Below are 20,186 nucleotides of genomic sequence, written 5' to 3'. Positions count from 1 at the left end.
GTTCGGGATCCTTCTAGTCACCTGAGCTGAACGACTGAATGTTCGACAAATGCTACCTCATTTCGGGGCCGCGATTAAGACGAATCAAATGATTTCACTGAAAACAAATCAAAGTGAAGGGCAGTGACCCGGACCTGTCAGGGATGGTGAGAACAAATGAATAGCATGGGCTTCACATGTAAGAGACATCCTGAGTGCAACGGTGTCGTGAGTGTGAGTGAGGCCTGGAATGGGCAGGCGGTGTGGCGCAAGCTGTGGGGTCTTATCGGTCATTGTCCGGCAGAACCCCGTCACCGCTTTGTAGCGTCATACCTGCGACTGTGATGCCTGGAGGCGTTCGAAGCCCCAATTCATTCATTAGACTGCGTGAGGAGCGGTCGCCTGCTGTTTTGTTTCAAGATCTCACAGTGAATTATTTGTCAGGTCTGCTCTGAGCCTGCTTTTACAAGATTCTCGGTTTCGTCTGGTGTTCGGTACAGGCATGTGCTCCCGGTCACGCTTATCCGGGTCACCTGGCTCGTGACCATTTGGTTTTCGATAACAAGGCTGACGGTTTCCAGGGCGAGGAACCTAGCTTTTTACCTTCGAGACTGCTTCATCTTCGACTCTGTTTATCCAGCACCGCCGGAGTTCTCGATCCTGATAACTACTCTCTTTCCACCTCTGATTTTGTTGATATCGTGCCTCGACTTGCCTTGTGCCGACCTCTATCGCGATACCAGGGCGACATGCCCACCGAATATCATCGGTGATTCATTGCCCCAAGGGCCACCATGACTTCCAATATCTTCTCCCGTCTCAAGTCCCCTACGAGGGAGAGCCGGTCATTTTACGAACAGCTGCGTTCCCGAGACGATGACGAATACGACCCTGGTCTTGATGAAGAGAATCTCGGGCACCGTTTTGATGGCTTCCCGGCCGAAGAGCTCGGTATTAGCGATAGTCGCATGACAGTGGAAAGCGCGGCCGTGGACCCGAAGGGCAAAGGCAGAGCTGTATCCCAACCTATGCGAAGTCCCAGTGGGCCGACTCCAAGATGGCATTTGAACGACGATGAGGTCGACAATGACGTTCCTGCGTCCCTTTTGTTTGAGCCGAACGAAACCGACAATATACCGCCAACAACACCAAGGCGATCAGGTCGGCCAGCCAACAATCGGATCCCATCAACCGCAGGGCCGTCGTCAGCAAGGTCAAGGGCTCAGTGGGAGGCGACAACCGCGCAGCAGCCCCTACACCCCGACGACCGTTATGGAACACCCACGGGGCCGCAGCCACTCCCCGTGGCCAGAGGAACGATATTGAATAACCCAAAAGAGAAGGCACTCTGGCGATGGGTTAACACCTCAAATCTGGACAGCTTTATGAGGGACGTTTATGACTACTACGAAGGGGGCGGGCTGTGGTGCATATTGTGTGGTAACGCGCTGTGGATTCTGTAAGTCAATTGTCTCGCACTGATGAAAATGTTGAGGCTGACGAGGTGGTACAGGGAGACACTCTTCGTTGCGGTGTTGCTGACATTTCTGGGCCAGTGTGTTGATTATTCTAAGATTCCCAAGAGTCGATCGTTGAGTGAAGTTGTCGTTCCGCAATGTACACGGAAAATATCCGGACTCTGGAGTTTTGGAATTTGGCTCTATGCCTTCTTCTTTATCTGGAAGTGTGTGCAGTACTGCGCAGAGATACCCCGTCTCATTCACATCAGGGAGTTTTATATTCACCTACTGGAGATTCCGGAGCAGGATATGCAGACAGTATCCTGGCAAGACGTCGTCGCTCGGATCATGGCTTTGCGCGACCAGAACCCGAAGACGGCGAGGAACGTCCCTGCAAGATTACAGCAGTTTATTGGCAGCCAGTCCAAGGAGAGGCTGGACGCACACGACATCGCCAACCGTCTAATGCGAAAGGAAAACTATCTCATCGCCATGATTAACAAGGACATACTGAATTTGTCCTTGCCAGTTCCGTTCCTACGCGGTCGGCAACTGTTTTCGAAGACAATGGAGTGGTACCTGCATTACTGCATCCTCGACATGGCCTTTAACGAGCTGGGCCAAGTCCAGCAAGACTTTCTACGTTCAGACCGGAGGCGTTTGCTGAGCCAGAAACTGAAGCAGCGCCTTCTTTTTGCCGGTGTTCTTAACCTTGTGTTTGCACCAGTTGTCTTGGCCTATGTCGTGATTGTCTACTTCTTCACTTATTACTATGTATGTTGCCTCGCCTTGGAATCGCATCTTGGCAGAGCTAACCCCATTTGCAGGAATATCAAAAGGACCCCAAGCAAGCGGCCGCGCGCAAGTACACATCTCTCGCAGAGTGGAAGTTTCGCGAGTTCAACGAGCTTCCACACATCTTCTACGAGAGATTGCACATGTCATATCCCTTCGCGACTCGATACATCGACCAGTTCCCCAAGCGGATGACGGAAGACATCGCAAGAAGCATAGCTTTCATGTCAGGAGCAATTACCGCCATTCTAGCACTTGGATCTATTCTGGATTCCGAGCTTTTCCTCAACTTTGAGATTACCAAGGACCGACCCGTGCTCTTCTACTTGGGTGTCTTCGGAGCAGTCTGGGCGATAACGCGTGGTATGGTATCCGAGGAAACCTTGGTCTTTAATCCTGAGTATGCTCTGCGGAATGTCATCGAGTACACGCACTACATGCCAGACCACTGGCAGGGGAGACTTCACAGCTTCGAGGTGAAGCAAGAATTTTCGGAACTCTACAAGATGAAAGTGGTCATCTTCCTAGAAGAAGTGATGGGCATCATTACAACACCCATGCTGCTCCTCTTCTCGCTACCCAAGTGCAGCGACCAAATCGTCGACTTCTTCCGTGAGTTCACCATTCATGTCGATGGATTGGGTTATGTGTGCTCGTTTGCGGTGTTCGACTTTCAGAAAGGCCCTGGCAATACCGGACAACAAGCAGCTCATCAGGACGTCCGCGAGGACTATTACTCCACGAAGCACGGCAAGATGGCCGCATCATACTACGGTTTCATCGACAACTACGTAATCAACCCCAAGACGGGAATTCCAGGACACCTGCCACCTGGTTCTCGGCCACCATTCCATCCTCCTCCAGCGTTCCCAGGGCTCAACTCTCCGACGCTGGCGGCAGATATGCAGGGCTCGCACATGGGTCGGGCGGAAACGGGACGGGCTCGAAGTCGGGCTCCTGCCGGGCGAGGACCGCGAGCTGGGCCCGCGATGCCTCAACCCTCGCCGATGGCGTCCGTGCTCCTAGATCACCATCACCAGCCTGGGGGGGCCAACACCGCTGCGCGTAGTCTGTACTGGTCAAGGCATCCACGGGGCGGATACCGCGGGGAGAGCCAGATCATTGAGGAGACAGAAGGCAGCAGCATGAGACGTCCTGGAGAAGATGATGAATTGTATGAGCCAGGTGGCATGCTGGGCGAGTCAACATGGGAGACGTCCCCAGCGAAAGGTGTGAGCCGGGAGAACAGCGCAGCCAACACAGACGAGGCTGAGGCCGGAGTTCTGGGTCTGATCTATCAACTACACCAACCGCAGAGGCCTCGCAGAGGAGGCGGCATGGTTTGAATCTGGGTGTCAACATCCAGTCGATAATGTTTGGTTATAGGGAGTCATATTACTGTTATTTCTGATGTGGGACGGGCCGGCGCATCAAGTCGCTTGCTGAAAGATCTCCCCTCCTAGGTACCCTGCTTCCTGAGGAGAAAGGTATGCAAGTCGCTGTCGAATTTTTGTTTTTTGCGTAGATGCGCTGTTTTGATTGCATACTTGCTTCTTACATGGGGCCGTGGGACCTTGATCATGTTTCCACTCTGGCCAGGGCTACACTGGCTTACCGGGGTTGCAGATGGCGTTTTTCTGGAGACAGGAATATGATATCCAATGGGCAAGGAAGAGTGGCACACCTACATGTTGAATTGAGTCTGCATTGGTGATGAAGATTATATCATCTGACGGTTGGCTTGTCTGACCAAAGAGTCTCGAAGTAGGGTTAAAGATGTCCACGCGCATAACTGACAAATCCGCCCAAGTACATATACCGAGAATAATCCAGACTGCGGGTTCGGCTCCGAGTCGCAAATCCGGGAGTGTCATTGAGGTGTGGGCAACAACAGAGCGCGGCCTTGAGCGGCGAAACGAAGGGCTCGGTCTTTTGAGACCGAGGTCGGCGACTTGAATGTTGCAACGCCGAGGCCGAGACGGTGGAAATCAAGTGAGGATTACGTAGAACAGAGCCCAAACATTGAACGGGTAAAAAGAAAGCGATGGTGTGGTGGAAACTTACGTAGTAGGTCAGATGAGAAAGGGGGCAGATCACGGACGGACACGACGCTATTTTTCTGTAGGTTTGGATCATGAGAACGGAACCAGCATGTCGGGTCAAACCGCGCAAGGGAAGGAAAAGCTTGGATTTCGTGGAATCGACGTGGAAAAAAGAACAAAAATTCCAGACCAGACCCATGCGCTCAGTCACTGATGAATACCCGCGTGTGGCGTGCGGCAGATAAGTAGCCGGCCCCTCGGGGATGGCAGTCAGTGGTTGGATTATTCCCTTGCTTGGGCTTGGGGTCTGGGTGGGATGGAGAGAGATTGATTGTGATCCCGTACTGATTGATAACCTAATTTCACGGAGCACGACCCCTGTTCAGATGGCCTCCGCCCTTGGCAGCCGGGCTGTGCATTTCCCCCTCACTGTCCAATCCTTGTGAGGAGAGGCTTTCAGCTCTCCGGGGCTACATGTAGCTTTGGATGGGGACCGACACCTTGATGTTTGCGCGAGTTTTCGGTTTTTTTTTCTTGAATTTTTTTTTTTGCATCTCGGTTTTCGGCCTGTGAGAGGTCGCCTCGTCTGTAGGGCGGAGACGGTCAAAGAGACAACTGATGTTTACGATGGGCATGTTTTTGGACATTCAGGGACCTGGTTTTTTTTTTGTTTTGTTTTGGACGCTGAGTACAAGTTACTCCGCGGATGGCTGAGCTGTTGTTCCAGCAAAGCATGATTATTGACGTGTTAGAAGAGGTTGCCTGGACATGGCCTGCATTGTCTCGTGTTTCTCCAATCCGGGAACATCGCGATATCATTCTTGTTTGTTGGTGGAGTTAGGTGAGAAAGGCAGGGTTTTGTGGGCGGCCGCCGTTGTCCACAGGCTCAAGCTTCTCTTTTTGCTCCTTCACCTTGTTTGTGATTTTGCTTGGATTTAAGAAAGTGATCGACATCTACTTGCCCTGCAGTCAAGTACTCTCTTTGTCTCGAGATATCAATGCCCACCGGACGGGCGGCAGGCGGCTGGCAACCCGCCTCAAGATATGAGACTGTCGGCGGTCTGGCCCACATCGAACAAGCAAATTGACCGAGTTTACGTACAGCCATGAGTACCGAGATGCCCAAGGCACGTCTTTGAGTGGCCACAGGTCGGTCTAGCGTGGCCGTTGTGCGGCCAAGGCGCGTGTGCGCGCGCTGAGAGGGTAGAGCTCCAGCTAGAAGAGCCCTGGGAAGGCCACTGCAACTAGGATCGATATAGGGCCTGCTAAACTGGCAGGGTCTCCGGGAGGCTGGGTTGGCACCTGATGAAGAAGGCGGGTGGATAGCGTGGGTGTTGATCCTTGTCTTTGGGATGACGGGTGAAGCAAACTGACTCGCCTCGTGGCCAGTTGAAGAAGAAGTGAATAGGCAGGTATTTGAAATAGATCTCAACGGTGAAATGTGCCTCGGTGCTGGTGTGAAACTCAAACCCTTCTCTCGACGCAGGGTATCTTTGAGAGAATGACTCTACTGCATGTACGGAGCACTTCCGCGGGGCCACCAGCCAGTTGAGTCCCAGGAGATCTCACGGAGAAACGAGCACCCAAAGTATCTTGTCATACAATCCTGGCGGGAGGGTACCTACCTCCGTGCCCCCGTTGCATCTGACCCGGCCCGCCGAGCTGCCTTAGCTGCCTGCCTAGGTACCTCTGTAGCCCGCCTCCACATCCACACAAAGGACGGGCAAGGACACCACAGGTCCAGTAGCACCTGCCGCCGCCGCCCAGTTGTGCCAAGGTAGGTAACGTTAGGTACTGCGTACATAGCTCCTGCCCGGACTCCGAGGCCGTAAACGGAGCCGTCCACCCCCAGGAAATTTTTCTAGATAACAGCTTTAGAGGACGTTGCTGTCACTAACTTGGACTTTTTTTTCCGCCTCCCGTCGTTCAGCCCGGACCACAGACCAGACCATACCATCCTCTGCCGATTCTTTTGCTCCATCGCCTCCGTTCGGCTTTGGTTTGCTTCTTTCTGGCATACGACCGTCACTGCGAAGTGACTTTTCGACGATTGATACGAGATCCCTTTTCTGCGAAAAGACCGAGATATAACGACGTCGTCTTCCCTCGGCCCCGTCGGTCCAAGCGAGTTGGAGCCGCATTTTTTTGCCCCTGCGCCTTATCTAGACTTCGTCATCGCCGTCGATTACTACCGCGACCGCCCGCAGCGCGACCTCGAATTTTGCTGCCATCCTCTCCAGCGTCTCGTTGCCGGCTCACCCTCCGGCAAGACCTGATCGCGGCCTCCCCCCAAGCGCAATTGCCCCGATACCCCTCCCAGTCGCCAACCTGGCGGCCCTCGAGACCAAGCCCTTCGGCGGAGCATCGGAAGCTGTGGCCGCCATGGCCCAGCCAAGTGCAGAGCCAGTCGAGGATTACGAGTGAGCTTCCAATGCCTCGCTGAGGTCATTCCTAGATCCCTGAAGCTGACCATCCCTCCTCTGCACAGCTATGAATCCCTTCCGCCCAATTTCTCCCTGCTGCAGAACATGGCAGCAGGTGCCTTCGCCGGCATAGCCGTATGTCCTCCCTTGGCCGAGTAGAATATCCACGACCGAGCTAACGATGCTTTGTTCAGGAGCACACTGTCATGTACCCCATTGATGCGATCAAGGTACGTTCTTACAAGCTGCCGACCCTGCAGATCATTATCCTGACACGACCACCCACAGACACGAATGCAAATCCTCAACCCCAGCACCACACCGGCCTACTCGGGCGTCATTCGCAATACCTTCCAAATTGCCCGGACTGAGGGTTTCTTCAGCTTATGGCGTGGCATGTCCAGTGTTATAGTCGGCGCTGGTGAGTCTATATCCCACACATACTTTCGTAGCCGGCAATGGCTAAAACCTCCAGGTCCCGCACACGCCGTTTACTTTGCCACATATGAGGCCGTTAAGCATGCTATGGGCGGAAACCAAGCTGGTGTTCACCATCCTCTTGCTGCCGGTAAGTTGTTCTCATGTCCGATTGATTAGATGTGTCCATTTCTGACTCCAGTTCCCCGCAGCCACTAGCGGTGCTGCCGCTACAATTGCTAGCGATGCCTTCATGAACCCTTTTGATGGTAGGTTACACTGCTGTAGAACCCCCCATTCAATAACTAACGGCTTTTTGTAGTCATCAAGCAGCGTATGCAGATCCAGAACTCGAGCAAGATGTATCGATCCATGGTCGACTGCGCCAAGTACGTCTACAAGACTGAGGGCTTGGGCGCCTTCTACATCTCCTACCCGACCACCCTGTCCATGACCGTGCCCTTCACCGCCCTCCAATTCCTCGCCTACGAGTCGATTTCTACCGCCATGAACCCCGAAAAGACATACGATCCCTTGACCCACTGCTTGGCTGGTGCCGTGGCTGGTGGTTTTGCTGCTGGTCTTACGACTCCCATGGACGTCATCAAGACCATGCTTCAGACCCGTGGTACCTCTACCGATCCCGAAGTGAGGAGTGTAAACAGTTTTGTGGGTGGTTGCCGATTGCTGTATAAGCGGGCGGGTTTCCTGGGCTTCTTCAAGGGTGTGCGGCCTCGTGTCGTTACCACCATGCCCAGTACTGCCATCTGCTGGTCGGCATATGAGTTTTCCAAGTAAGTTGCAACGACCTGGGTATGCCTTGGATATATACTAATCATCTTGACAATAGGGCCTACTTCATCAAGCGAAACGATTCTTCTTGAGAAGTTCTTCCCCCTTTCAACATAGAAAAGTCAACCGGCGAGCGACCGGAACAAGGCGTGCGGAAGTCGAATCGGAGCCGAAGCCTCACGGCTATCGCATCCATTGCCGGGGAATAGAGTGAAAGAAAAAAACGGCCGACAAACCACGGAGACGGAGACGGAGACGGAGACGGCAACGACAACAACCCGATATACCCTTGGACACACATTGTTTTCTATCCGACGCTTGCCAAAACTGGGCTATGCTCTGCCATCTTATGAGCATCTGCGCAGACGGACCACCAGAAGCCCTTCTCAGAGAAGCTGCCAAGGGCACATCTGGTCATCGGCGTCGGACGTGTATATAAAAAAAAAAATCTCCAAATCTTACACGACAAACAGGGGCATTGACGGCATTACGGAAAAGGAGGGGCATGGAAGGGAAGGAAAAGAGGCATGTCTTTGCTCTTGGAGGCTAGATGAGATGGTGGAGAGAGTGTCATGATATGTTACTGGTAATATTTGATGTCAAGATACAGCAGTGCGCACTCGCCTTGCAAGGCGCTTTGGTCGGCATTGGCCTTTTTGAATATGCCCTCAAATCTTTCTGGTCCGGTGAATGAATGTTGTACCGACATTGTACCTCTATTTGGAATACACTCATCGTCACATGTAGCGATCATCGGCAGCGATGTCGCTTCGGCGCCGACTTCGGTGGTACCGACGTCCGGGAGGCAAAACGCCACTATCCCAAGATTCAACGCTAGGCCGTTGATGTCCGATTCATAGATCTCCGGGTGGATGGTAAGCAGCAAGATTTGTCAACTTTTTGCGATTGATTCCGCTGTTGCGAATAGCTCTGTATGGCTCTGTATCTGCAGTCCTATGAACGATGAAAAAGAAGAAGAAAAAAACTCCGACACCATAAACACCAGATGCGCCAGTAGAGCTTCTCCCGCTCTTGATCTTGGGCAGAGCGAACCCACGTAAGAATTATCCCGTCGGTTCGATTCTCCCCTGTCTTGGCTCGCATCTTTTTCTCCTTGTCGAAAACGCCCGTCCTACTGGACATGTGTAGTTACTCTAAAAACCAAAACCTCCGTACTGGAACTTGATGTTGGGACCTCCGCCCTGCTGGAACATGAACTGATGACCGTTTCCAAAGGGATTGCCTTGTCCAAAACCTCCAGGCCTCTCCTGCGAGTTGGGGTCGTCGCCCCGGTCGAAGCGCGCGCGCAGCTCCGGATCGCTGAGCACCTCGTACGCCTCGTTGATGCTCGCCATCTTCTTCTCGGCCTCCTCCTTGGGAATGCCCTGCTTGGCCGCCTTGTCCGGGTGGAAGATCTTGGACTGTTTGCGGTAGGCCGACTTGATCTGGCGCTCGTCGGCGTCGTTGGCCACGCCGAGGACCTTGTAGTAGTCCTTGGACTTGCTGCGCTTGAGGGCAATCTGTGCCTTTTCGAGGATGGGGTTGACCTTATCTCGACGATCGGGGCGCAGCTCAGAGGCCTTCTGGAGGGTCTCGATAGCAGCCTCGTACAGTTCCTTCTTGAGCTGGACCTTGGCGTGATGAAGCATACCCCAGAAGGAGTCGGCATTCAGCTTGAGTGATTCCTCGCAGTACTTGGCGGCATCCCTGTGACTCGACTGAAATAACAGATTAGCAACGGTGGCAGGTTAAAGGGGGTTACTTAGGTGCTCACCTCGGTGTACGCTTGACAAGTCAACTCTACCAACTCCTCTACTAATGGTGATCGAGCCGTCTTGGGGATGCTCTTATTCTCAACCAGCGCCTCCATCTGCTTGCGAACTTCGGGAAGCAGACCGGGCTCGTCAGCAGTGCCGACCAACGACCTTCCTGCCGTAGTGGGCTGTCCCCGGCTCAGTTGACCCTGGATCTTCTTGTACGCCTTCTCAACCTTCTTCTCCTGCTTGTGCAACTTCTTGCAGACCTTAGAGTCTGGGTCGGACTGAAGACACTTCTTGATCTGCCCAATACCACTCTCCATATCGCCCAGGCCGTAAAACGAGGTCGCCGAGATGACGACATGAGGAGAGATGTCTCCAGGCCTCAGGTGCAGCACATGTCGCAGATCGCTCAGACCCTCCTCAACATCGCCGTGCTCGAAGCGGCAGTGGGCTCGGAGCTCACGAAGGTGAGCGGAGCGACTGGCAATTGAAATGGCATTGCTGGAGGCTTTGACACACTCTTCCCACTTCTGGGCCTTCTCAGCCATGGTCGCCAGTGCGGCAGCCAGCTTCGCCTCCTCGAGCTCCTTCACCTCCGCGGAGTCGGGTGCCAGGCCTGCAGAGCGGTACTCGTTCTTTGCGATATCCCAGTCCCCAGACCTTCCCCGGAGCCGAGCAAGCTGCAGATGGGCACCCTCAAACCCAGGCTTGAGGGTCAGCACTCTGTTGAAGTCGTCGGTCGCCTGCGTGGTCCTGCCGATGGAGAGGTAGGCCGTGGCCCTCTTGAAGACGGTCAGGTAGTTTGTGGGGTCGCGAGCGATGGCGGCATCGTAGTAGATCAGGGCCTCGCTCGTCTCGCCGCGGGACAGATGTTCCTGGGCCGAGGAGAGCAGATGCGAGACTGGGAGATCGGCCGGGACATCCTGAGGCGAGAGAGCGGCTGCGGGAGCAAGAAGAGTCGTAGCGGCCAAGGCCACTACCGCGAGATTGAGATACATGTCGGTTGCTGTTGTCGAGGCGAAGTGTAGGTGCAGGAATCGAGGGGCAAATCGAAAACGATGATGTTAGCGACGGTGGTGCATCCAAGTGGTTGCCGTAATGGCCAGCGATAAATTAATACGACGGCAACGATTGCGTAGGCTGCGGGTAGGCGAGCTTCTCTAAAGAATACAAAGAGGTGAAGCAGACGACGCCAACGACAAAAGACAGAGAGAAAGAAAGAGGACAAATTGGTCGACTCCCAACAAGGCCAAGTAAATAGAAACTGCATCAGCCCGGCCGGGGATGGGCGACGTTCGAGGCTGAAGGGCCCACGCTGTCCTTTTGGCATTCCGGGGTTCCTCTGTCAATCAGATACCCGGCCACCCGCCGACAGCTACACGTGGCCACAAGTACAGCCCTAGCAGACTCAACATGGAATGCGGCGCAGCCTCCGAATTTCTGCTGGAATTAGCGGCGGGCGCTACCCATTTGGCGGGGCCGAGACAAGGCCCAGGGACCGTGTCCTTGCCTGCGTTTAGGGGCCGCCAGGTGCAGGGTTGCCGCTGACTGACAGGCCAGTCAGCGCCTGCAGCGAGGTCGCTTGTGGCGTCACTCTCTGCACCTGCACTGCAACTGCAGCCTCTCTTTCATCTCAACACCAAAGGGTTGCCCGATTAACAAACTTGGTGATACGATACACCGCAACAGCCCCTCTCGTCAACACGCAGCAATTCTAAATTCAGACAAAGAAATCACCTTGCTCTGCCTTTCAAAAGGCTACCGACACGATGGCCCACCATCACCTCCTCGGTCAGGATTCCGCCATCTTCTCTCCCTCCGTCGCTCGTATCGCCGCCTCCACCGCCCGCGACTGGTCCTACGTCGACGCCTGGCTCTCCTCCAAGTTTCATCCGCGTCCCGTGCCCTCCTTCGAGCGCAATAACGACACACTCAAGGCTCTCCTAGCCCTCGCCTCCACCAACGAAGCTGCCGACGAAGAGCGCAGCTTGCTTGCCAAATCTGAGGCTGCTGCTTTGCAGGAGCTTAAAGAATCCGAATCCAAAGCCGGCAATGGTACACGGCCCCTAAGAGAAGGCTTGCTTGACGCCGTGCAGCACAACCTACCCCCCGACGGACATACAGCCCTCGACGCCATGGCACATATGGCTCTCCAACTCGGCGTCGCCTTTCCAGAGCCCGAGACGTTGGGCCGTCGCATGTGCGAGCTGCAATCGACCATATATGATACGGAGCAGATGAAGGCTCGCGTCGAGATTCTCCATCAACACATTGATGCCGAGGCGGCCCGTATAAATGACCTCTTGCGCGAGCTTCAAAACGACGACTATCAACCCCCAATCCAACTGGCCAAGCAGAACCTAGAAATACAGCGCAAGGTCAAGGCGCTATCTGCCAAGCTACCTGAGCTACAGGATCGTGTCGCTGCCCTTGCCGCCAACACTGATTCTTCCCACCCCACCATCCCTGACCTTGCCCGTGATGAGCAAGAATATCTTGCTGTGCTAGCTCGCAAAAAGGAGCTTGATCTACAATTGGCCTCCTTCCAGGGTCTACCCAGCAACCCTGACATGGCAAGATCCGAGCTTGAAGACCTTAGAGGCCAGCTTCGTTCCATCACATCCCAACGTGATGCTGTCTTTGAGGGCCTGGTGGAACGCGAGAGTCCTGTGAAGAGACGACGCTGAAGTTTGTTGCCATTGCTTCTTAGATACTATACATTAACGAGCCTCGAAACGCCGCGCGGTGGATCGTTCTGGTCCCGACATGATGAAAACCCAAGCAGATGCGCTGCGCCTCCAAAATCAAACCGGTCGCTATTGGTTTCGTCGGCCTTTCCCTGCCACCGCGCCGCCCAGTCGCCCAAACTGTCTACCCAAGGTCGTCCTCTTGACTGGCACCGGTGGAGCGGGCGCCGGCTCCTTCTGAGGTGCCGCGGCGCGCGTATCCTTGCCTTTGGGGTCCATCGAGCCGTCACCAATGCGAAGTTCACTCACCCCCATGGGTGGTATCTCTTCCCCATCCATGTTTTGCCTCTGCGCGCGTCGAGCTCGTTCCTGGACGCTACGGAACTTCTCCAAGAGTTCAACCCATCGGATGTTGCCATCTTCCCTGCTCTTGAGCCGGTTCGCCCTGTCGAAATTAGACGTACTCGAACTTGTCGATCTAGAAACTGGTTAGCATGATAGAGAAGATAATTGGGGTAGGATAAGAGGTTTGCGGATGCCATAACATTGGCATCCACTAGTAATCAATATGTAACTCACGTTCGAGGCGCCACGTGCAGATAGCCAATAGAGCTGACACTATTGAGACGGTTCTTCAGGGCGGCAAACGCCGAGGATTGCGGAAGAAGCATCAAGATGCCGTACATGCACTTGTACAAGTACGGATACTTCTCTGGCTCCAACAACTGCAGGCGGAGATCTAGACAACTAGTTAGTTTGTTGGTTACCATATACTCGATGTGCAAACTTACAGGTAAAGACTGGTGACTCGATCAACTGGACTAGTTTGTCAACTTGAATAAGCATATTGACTGTCATATCCAATTCACCACTAAAGACGAGTCATTAGTACCATCCAGATCTCCGGGACAGGGGTCTTTGACGCACAAAATCTGTAGCAAATTGTATGCTTGCTCGTATGCCTGGGCTAGCAAGCATAGAGAAAAGGTAGCTACAGCGTTGTAACACCATGATCTGAATAATGCCACAAAAAGTGTCTGGCCGTCCTAAGAACTTTGTTAGTCTTGTTACCAGGCACACTATCTACAGTATTCACGTACCTTCGTTTCCAAATTCCGTAGTCTCTTTCGAACATCGGCCAACTGAGGAGCTGTGATGAGATTGTTGTTGAGGTTCTGCACCATTATGCTTGCAAACTCGACATCTTCCTCCTTCTCAATGCAGTCTGCCAGAGTCCTGTATATCCTCTCTGGGCTCAGGCTCAAGCATAGTTGACGAATAATGAGGTTGCCCCTGGTCTCAAGAAGTTTGCGGTCCGTGGAGAAGAGCTGTAGAAGGTTGACCATGAAATTGGCAAAGTAGTCGTCTTCTGTGTTCCGAGAGATCTGTGACAGGAGTTGCAAGTCCTTGGTGACCACCGCATCTGAGGGATCAGACAGTGTCTTGAGCAACGCAGGAAACGTGCCATCGTTGAAGGCTAGGACCTTTCTGGGAGCTTTCCTGTGTAGCATGATAAGCCATGTCAGGGCAGCCACTCGAGTTGCTTCATGATCGTTGAGGAAAAGTAGGGTCAGTGAGTTGACGGCCGCGGCGTAATCTAGGTCAGCTTGCGTCTGGGTCGCGTTGATGTTGGCTGGAGTTGATATTGAGCGGCCTTGGCCTGGAGTTGGGCTTCGAAGGTCAAGATCTCGAGAGCTCGACAGGGACACTCGGTTGCTATTGCTTCCATCGACCTTCTCTCCGGGAACAGGAAGTCTTGAGGCTGAGAAGTGATGAGCCTGGACCGGATTTGGGCGACTCAACTCAGAGTCGTCTGAGAGTGAGACAACATAGTCCATCAAGCAGGTGTTGACTCTTGTCGCTGCTTGGTGGATTGTTTCTTTGGTACTGGCCATCGCTGGGAGCATGTGGGCAAGGATCTTGGGAGTGAAAGGTAGAACCTCCTCGGGACAGATGTCGAGAAACTGCACAACCCATCGCAGGGATTCTAGGAGGCAATCCTCTTCTGTTGGAGTGTTAGCAATAGCGGAAAGGGACATTTTAGTACCACAAGGAGAGGAGAGTCAACCAACCTAAGGGGGAATCCAGTGTAGCTGTCAGGATCTCTAGGATCTCCTTGTAATTGATCTCGACGTCTTGGCCTGGAATCCAGTCCTCCCCGCTGCTATCTTCGTCGTCATCATTGGCAGCTTCCGAGTCAATCTCATCCCCTTCCTCGAGCTCTGGGTTTATAGATTCGCTGTCGAAGGAATCCTGCCTTTTCCGCTTGGCACCTTCCTTGGACCTCTTGCTCTCCAGAATTCCCTTCTTGATGCGAGAGATGCGCTTGATCTCATTGAGGAACTTATCCAGACAAGTCTGTGTGGCAGCCCGCACATCTGCGTTTTGATCTGACAAGAACTTGAGGAGGCCTCCAAGAAAGTCGGGCAAAAATGTGACGAGCTCGAGATCAGGAATAGAATCAAGGAGAGTGATCCAACCGACAAGGAATTGGCGGGTAAAGGGGTTGAGGACCCAAATGCGTTCTTTGAGTAGGGGAATAAACCGTGTGAGGGAGAAGGCTGTTGGTAAGTGAGTGTCGTCGGTCAATGACACCTTGTCATCGCCGTCAAAGCTGGGGGGTGCCTCCAAAATCGACACATAGGAAGAAGCAGACTCGGATACAATGTCTTTAATGAGGCGGTCCAGCAACTCTGCACCATTCTTGACAGACAGCTCTGAATCCGCGCCGAGCTAGAAGAGAGGGGAATCATGTAAGCTTGCCTTGAACTCATTGACCACCTTGAAAAGAGAGTGCGTACCTTGCAGAGCTGATCAAAGATGCTATTAAAATACACCAGGATCTCACCCTTTGCAACCTTGGCGATATTATACATAGCCTCACAGGCATAGTACCTCACCCTAGCATCCTGATCGGTGAAGCAAGCTAACACAGGGGGGACGATCTTGGCCAGATACCGAGGAAGCTCCTGGAGTTGAGGTTAGACTGAGGGAAAAAAGTAAGACACAGTGATGCATATTCTTCTAGGCCTGTCAAAATGGACGGCAGGTATATAGTGGTCAGTATCGAGGGGGGTTGAAACATACTGGACCTAGTGCAATGGCAGCGGCTGCCAAGCCGATCAAACCACCGTTCCTCGCATGCGGCTGGTGTACCGCGTAGGCGTAGTCATTGCAGAGCTGCTCGAGAATATCGTGAACGCGCTGATAGTCTTTTACGCTCACGAGCTCCCGGATGACGCGCTCAAGGCTGTAAGGCGGTGGTCAACAGTCAAGTACTATGACAGGGGGGTAGGTAGCGAGTTGGGCTATGGCGTTTTCTCCCACAGGAAAAGAGAAGCGGAGCTTGACAAGACAAGCTGGCCAAACTGAACCACGAGATATCCAAAGCCCAAGGTGAGAACCGGGGTTGAAAGGGGGCGGCACATACTCGAGGGCGCCAATCTTGCGCTTGTCGTAGAGCTTATCATTCAGGGCCCGCTGTATGTTGGCATCCATAGCTGCAGCTCTTTCACATCGTCCGCTCAAACGCGACGACGGTGACCTGCGACCTGGGTCTAGAGAACGTGCCCGTACGTGACCTTCCGATGAAAGAGCGTTTGGAGGACGGGCAGCGATAGAAGGATAGATGGTTCAAGTTGGAGAGAGAGCTGTAGTCGAAAAGATTAGGTTCCAGGTTGGTTGGTTCGTTTCGGATGAGAGTAGGTGAGCCACCGCTTGGGCGACACGCACTGTAAGGCAGGAGCCGCCAGGGAGTCCAAACCCCACTGATGCCCCACGAGCCACGGGCACTCTCGACCTTAGGTGCCCACCTCTAGACTTGTGCCTGTGACGCACGAACGCTTCCAACTTCCGGGCTTCAGTTGCACGACATCAGAACTGGATGATGAAGCTTGATATTAGAATATGTAGACAGCCGTAGTTGTGAGCAAGCAAAAACTCACTTAGTGAGTCGAACAGACAGCTCCATCTAAAGACTCGTTTCTGATGACACCAACCTCTTTCATCATCCATCTCAACCCCTCTTCTCTACTCCAAGCCCAGATTCAAGACCTCCCGCTTCCGGCCCATCTCCCATCCATGATGCCAAGGACAGCACCAAATACAAATACAACTACAAAAAACACAGTGAAAGAAACCACATGCCGTATCCGAAAACCCGCATGCGTCCACCCACACACGACACTCCAGGCTTCCGAGCCCACCCCCCATCGCCTTGCGTGCGACACATCGACGTCACTCAGGCTACCACGGCGCGCCCATGTGATGGGCGGCAAGCCCGGTCTCATGCGCGGACCGTTGGAGCCTCAAAATCGCCCATCTCCCGTAGCCAGCCCACCACTCGACGAACGAAAGGGCGCAGGAGCCGTCACGGGGATCATCAAGGGGGGTTCATGGAGGGCCGGCTATCTGACAGTCGACCATCGATGCGGCGTCCATCCCGATGATGCTAATCATAGTGCTTCTTTCATGCATATGCCGATGCAATCACTGGCGTTGTCGTTCAGATATGAGTCTTACTGTTGATTGCACAAGCAAGTCCAGAACGTCTTAAAGTCCGGTCTTGTCTCACTCTTAAGAACTGCTCTAAGAAACCGGTGGCCGCCTTTGAATCGCACGAAAGGAGGGTTACTTCCGATCCAGGCTTTGAAATTGTGGTACAATATCCATCAAGTCAATCGACAGCTGTTCATCACGATCGCCTTCACAGCGGGTCATTGCCGGTTGTCCCATCATATCCTCATCAATTCATCTATCGAGCATAGTCCAACATCGACAAAGTAGTTGGGCTAGAAATCTAAACTTTTGGTCAAAGCCTTTCGCAAGGAAGCATAGACTGGTTAATATATACAGCCAAAGTCCAGTCTATGTCTTGATTCACCTAGTGGTGGTGGGCATGTCCATGACCGGAAAAGTCACCGCTGCGAGTGATAGTCTGCTGGCACTTTGCCAGGATCGCAGCCTGCCTCGACACCTCGGACAGCCTTCCAATGACCTGCTTGTTGCTGTTGGCGAATCCGTACAGCGCATACGGGATGTTGACCTCGTTGCAGAACTCCTGCACCAGTTTCTGCGTGGTGCGTAGGTTGTGTCGAGGCACACGGGGGAAGAGATGGTGGATGACCTGGAACTGAAGGCCCCCATGGAAGAAGTCGAGCCACTCAGGGCAGTCAACGTCCATGGTTGTTCGCAGCATCTTCTGGGCAAACGACTCCTGAGGTCCCAGATCGGCGGTGCTCATGGCAAAGTGAGACAGCACGATCTGAAGGTGGAGCGGCGACTGAGTGATGTGACTGACCATGATATAGACGAAACGCGTCCAGTTGTCAGGCAGTGTCTTGTAGATGATGCCGTAGCCGAACCAGATCCAGAAGAAGATCTGGCCAGCGACCTCGAGCCACCAATGCCACCACGCGGGACCCTTGGTTGGGCCACGGCGCATGATGAGAAAGTCCCAAGACAAGCGGTATAGGTTGAAGCGACCAAATGCAAGGAAGGGATAGTAAGTCCAGGACTGGATTCGCAGGAGGACCTTTGCCACAGCATCGTAGCTCATGACTCGCTCATAGTAGGTGGATGTCAAGCTTCCGAGGAAACGGTGAGAGACAGCGAAGAGAGGCATATGCTCAATATCTGGGTCGTGCTCAGGGGCATTGGTGACGATGTGGTGGACGTTGTGGTTGCGCTTCCACCAACCCATGGACAGACCTCCGATAAAATCGGCAATCATGATACCAATGCAGGTATCGACGTGAAAGTTGTGAGTGATGCCCATGTGGCCAGCGTCGTGGGCCGCAAACACGAGCTGATGCCACATGGCACCCATCAGAAAGGCGCTGAGAGTGTACCATTCATAGCGAAGACAAAGCATTGACCCAGTGAACAAGCCAAAGTAGCGACAGCATTCCCTCCCATATGCCCAATAGTTGCAATCATAAAGCCCCTCATCGTAGATCCGTTGGTGAAGTTCGCGATACTTGACGTTGATATGAGCCTGAGTCTCCTCGTCGGGGGTCGGGTACTTGTCGAGGTCGAGGGAGATGTGCTCCCGAGTTATGGTATCCAGGTACGACATGCCATCCATCTCCGTTTCGTCCACCGTTGAAGCTGACGATACCGAGGGCGCCCTAGTCCCCTTCTTGTCCTTGCTACTGGGTCGCTGTCGGAGACCTTGAGTGTCGGCGTCATCGAAGACCGGGGAGGGCACACGGGAAGAGGGTGCGCTCGATGAAGTATCCTTGTGAGCTTCGTGGTTCTCGGCGGCCTGCTCAATCTCTTTGCGCGTGCGGAAGACGCCGCCCTGGATAGGGGGCACAAAGTTGGTCCAAGGGCCTTCAATGCGACCGATGCGGTAGCGCAACATCTGCTGACGGGCTTCGAATGAGTGAAGGCTACAGGACACAACGCGGTCAGTCTCAAGATCAATGCTGTGAGCCAATTGTTAATTGGCGATGGGGAGGTCGACGTACGAATCCATCTCATCAGAGGCATCCCTTCCAACCATGTGAAGCATGGACTTATCACCACCAGGATGATACGGCAGCCATGGATCAACCTTGAGAACCTGCTGGTGAAAGATGACGATCTTGCGACCTTCTGCGATCAAGGCTTCGATCTCGTTTCGACTCATAAGCTTCAGCTCCCTGCTGGGTCCCTTGCCAGCCGGCGGGGGCAGGCCCGTAACGATGGTGCTGGGAGCCATCGCGATAAGATGGATGGAAGCGACAGAGAGGAAGCCAGATAGCCAACAACAAAAAGACAAAAAGCAGAGAAGCACGCAGGAAGGAATTGATTCCAACAATTGGCTCCCAGTCCAAACAATAAATAGTCTATCCAAGACTAACGACCGTCTAAAGAAAGGAAGAGGTGGGAGGAGATCGCAAGTTTAAAGGGAAGGGGGGCTCCCGGGGTAGATGGAAAATCGAGGTCGCTGCAAATCAACAGCGGCTCAATTCACCGCATCTTTCCCATTTTCGTTGAGGTGCGTGTCGAGTTCCAGCGCCGGCAGTGGTGGAGAGGGCGGGTGGCGCAGGGTGGCCCGATCCCCCTCGCTCCTTCCCCTACGAAATGCTGGAAAACTGGGCAAGCACAGCAAGCTGGCACCTGCAACGGCTGGGCGCAGGGGGCACACACACCCCGCCACAGCGCGTGGGGCACCTAAGTTCCGGGTCCCTGAAAGAGCCTCCCGTCCATGTGACAGCGCCCTTAAACTACGAACACGAGCCTCCATCTTACACATCTCCAATCTCCCGGGCCAGGCACCTAGATTCGTTCCATGTCAATTGGATAGACAGCTGTTTCAGGGAACTCGATGTTTGATTGAGACGCGCAATCGCCGCCAGGCTGCTGTTTTCTTGAGTTGAACCCTGACGAGATGTGCATGCCGAAAAGCAAATCGTTGTCCCAATTGGATTGGAACGCAACCCAAACTTCCCCGGCGAGTGTCGCGGAGTAGGCAAGCGCCTCGGACTCCGTCTAAAAGTCCGTTACGGATATGGAAGTACGCATATACAGAACCTCTGAGAATCAATTGGAGGTTGTGAGAGTGATACATGGAGAAGCATGCAGGCGACAATTGCATGCTAGTTGCCAATTCAGCTGGCAGCAATGCTTCCATCCTCCCTCATTGTACACTCCTTTGATCAAACTTCAACTTGCCCTACTCCAATTGGCCAACCCAACTGCTGGATCTGCCGTTCTGTGGGGTGCTACCAGTTAAACCCACGGCTTTACCCTCGAGATGGGCTGATCTGGCTGACATGCGGGCCGACATGAGCCCCTCCGGAACCTCTTGGTTCCGGTGCCATCTGTTAAAGAGCAGACTCCCTGG

The 20,186-nt window shown here is 53.6% G+C and overlaps 6 protein-coding genes across 6 annotated transcripts; 3 read left to right on the top strand and 3 right to left on the bottom strand.

The window, feature by feature from the left end:
* Positions 1–773: 773 nt before the first annotated feature.
* On the top strand, positions 774–3,580 carry LRP88_10548 (autophagy protein ATG9; the record flags this gene model as incomplete). Its single annotated transcript, XM_083247004.1, has 3 exons — positions 774–1,438; positions 1,493–2,213; positions 2,267–3,580. 3 exons carry the CDS (start codon positions 774–776, stop codon positions 3,578–3,580), a joined length of 2,700 nt encoding a protein of 899 aa, XP_083098117.1.
* A 3,078-nt stretch (positions 3,581–6,658) lies between these two features.
* On the top strand, positions 6,659–8,000 carry LRP88_10547 (mitochondrial carrier domain-containing protein; the record flags this gene model as incomplete). Its single annotated transcript, XM_083247003.1, has 8 exons — positions 6,659–6,696; positions 6,765–6,834; positions 6,894–6,929; positions 6,988–7,120; positions 7,175–7,267; positions 7,329–7,385; positions 7,439–7,910; positions 7,967–8,000. The coding sequence occupies 8 exons, from the start codon at positions 6,659–6,661 to the stop codon at positions 7,998–8,000; spliced, it is 933 nt and encodes a 310-aa protein (XP_083098116.1).
* Positions 8,001–9,062: 1,062 nt separating this feature from the next.
* LRP88_10546 (tetratricopeptide repeat protein) lies at positions 9,063–10,666 on the bottom strand (the record flags this gene model as incomplete). Its single annotated transcript, XM_083247002.1, has 2 exons — positions 9,063–9,626; positions 9,683–10,666. The coding sequence occupies 2 exons, from the start codon at positions 10,664–10,666 to the stop codon at positions 9,063–9,065; spliced, it is 1,548 nt and encodes a 515-aa protein (XP_083098115.1).
* Positions 10,667–11,437: 771 nt separating this feature from the next.
* LRP88_10545 (uncharacterized protein) lies at positions 11,438–12,355 on the top strand (the record flags this gene model as incomplete). Its single annotated transcript, XM_083247001.1, has 1 exon — positions 11,438–12,355. The coding sequence occupies one exon, from the start codon at positions 11,438–11,440 to the stop codon at positions 12,353–12,355; it is 918 nt and encodes a 305-aa protein (XP_083098114.1).
* Positions 12,356–12,484: 129 nt separating this feature from the next.
* On the bottom strand, positions 12,485–15,853 carry LRP88_10544 (vacuolar protein 14 C-terminal Fig4p binding-domain-containing protein; the record flags this gene model as incomplete). Its single annotated transcript, XM_083247000.1, has 9 exons — positions 12,485–12,833; positions 12,935–13,094; positions 13,147–13,226; positions 13,283–13,401; positions 13,456–14,360; positions 14,428–15,088; positions 15,157–15,324; positions 15,443–15,605; positions 15,786–15,853. The coding sequence occupies 9 exons, from the start codon at positions 15,851–15,853 to the stop codon at positions 12,485–12,487; spliced, it is 2,673 nt and encodes an 890-aa protein (XP_083098113.1).
* Positions 15,854–17,237: 1,384 nt separating this feature from the next.
* LRP88_10543 (fatty acid desaturase-domain-containing protein) lies at positions 17,238–19,058 on the bottom strand (the record flags this gene model as incomplete). Its single annotated transcript, XM_083246999.1, has 2 exons — positions 17,238–18,747; positions 18,826–19,058. 2 exons carry the CDS (start codon positions 19,056–19,058, stop codon positions 17,238–17,240), a joined length of 1,743 nt encoding a protein of 580 aa, XP_083098112.1.
* Positions 19,059–20,186: the final 1,128 nt, after the last annotated feature.

This window comes from Fusarium phalaenopsidis (assembly GCF_050370095.1).
Source record: "Fusarium phalaenopsidis strain FUZ10S chromosome Unknown contig_32304, whole genome shotgun sequence".
NCBI classification, from domain to species: Eukaryota; Fungi; Ascomycota; class Sordariomycetes; order Hypocreales; family Nectriaceae; genus Fusarium; species Fusarium phalaenopsidis.
This window is presented reverse-complemented; position numbering and strand designations above follow the sequence as displayed.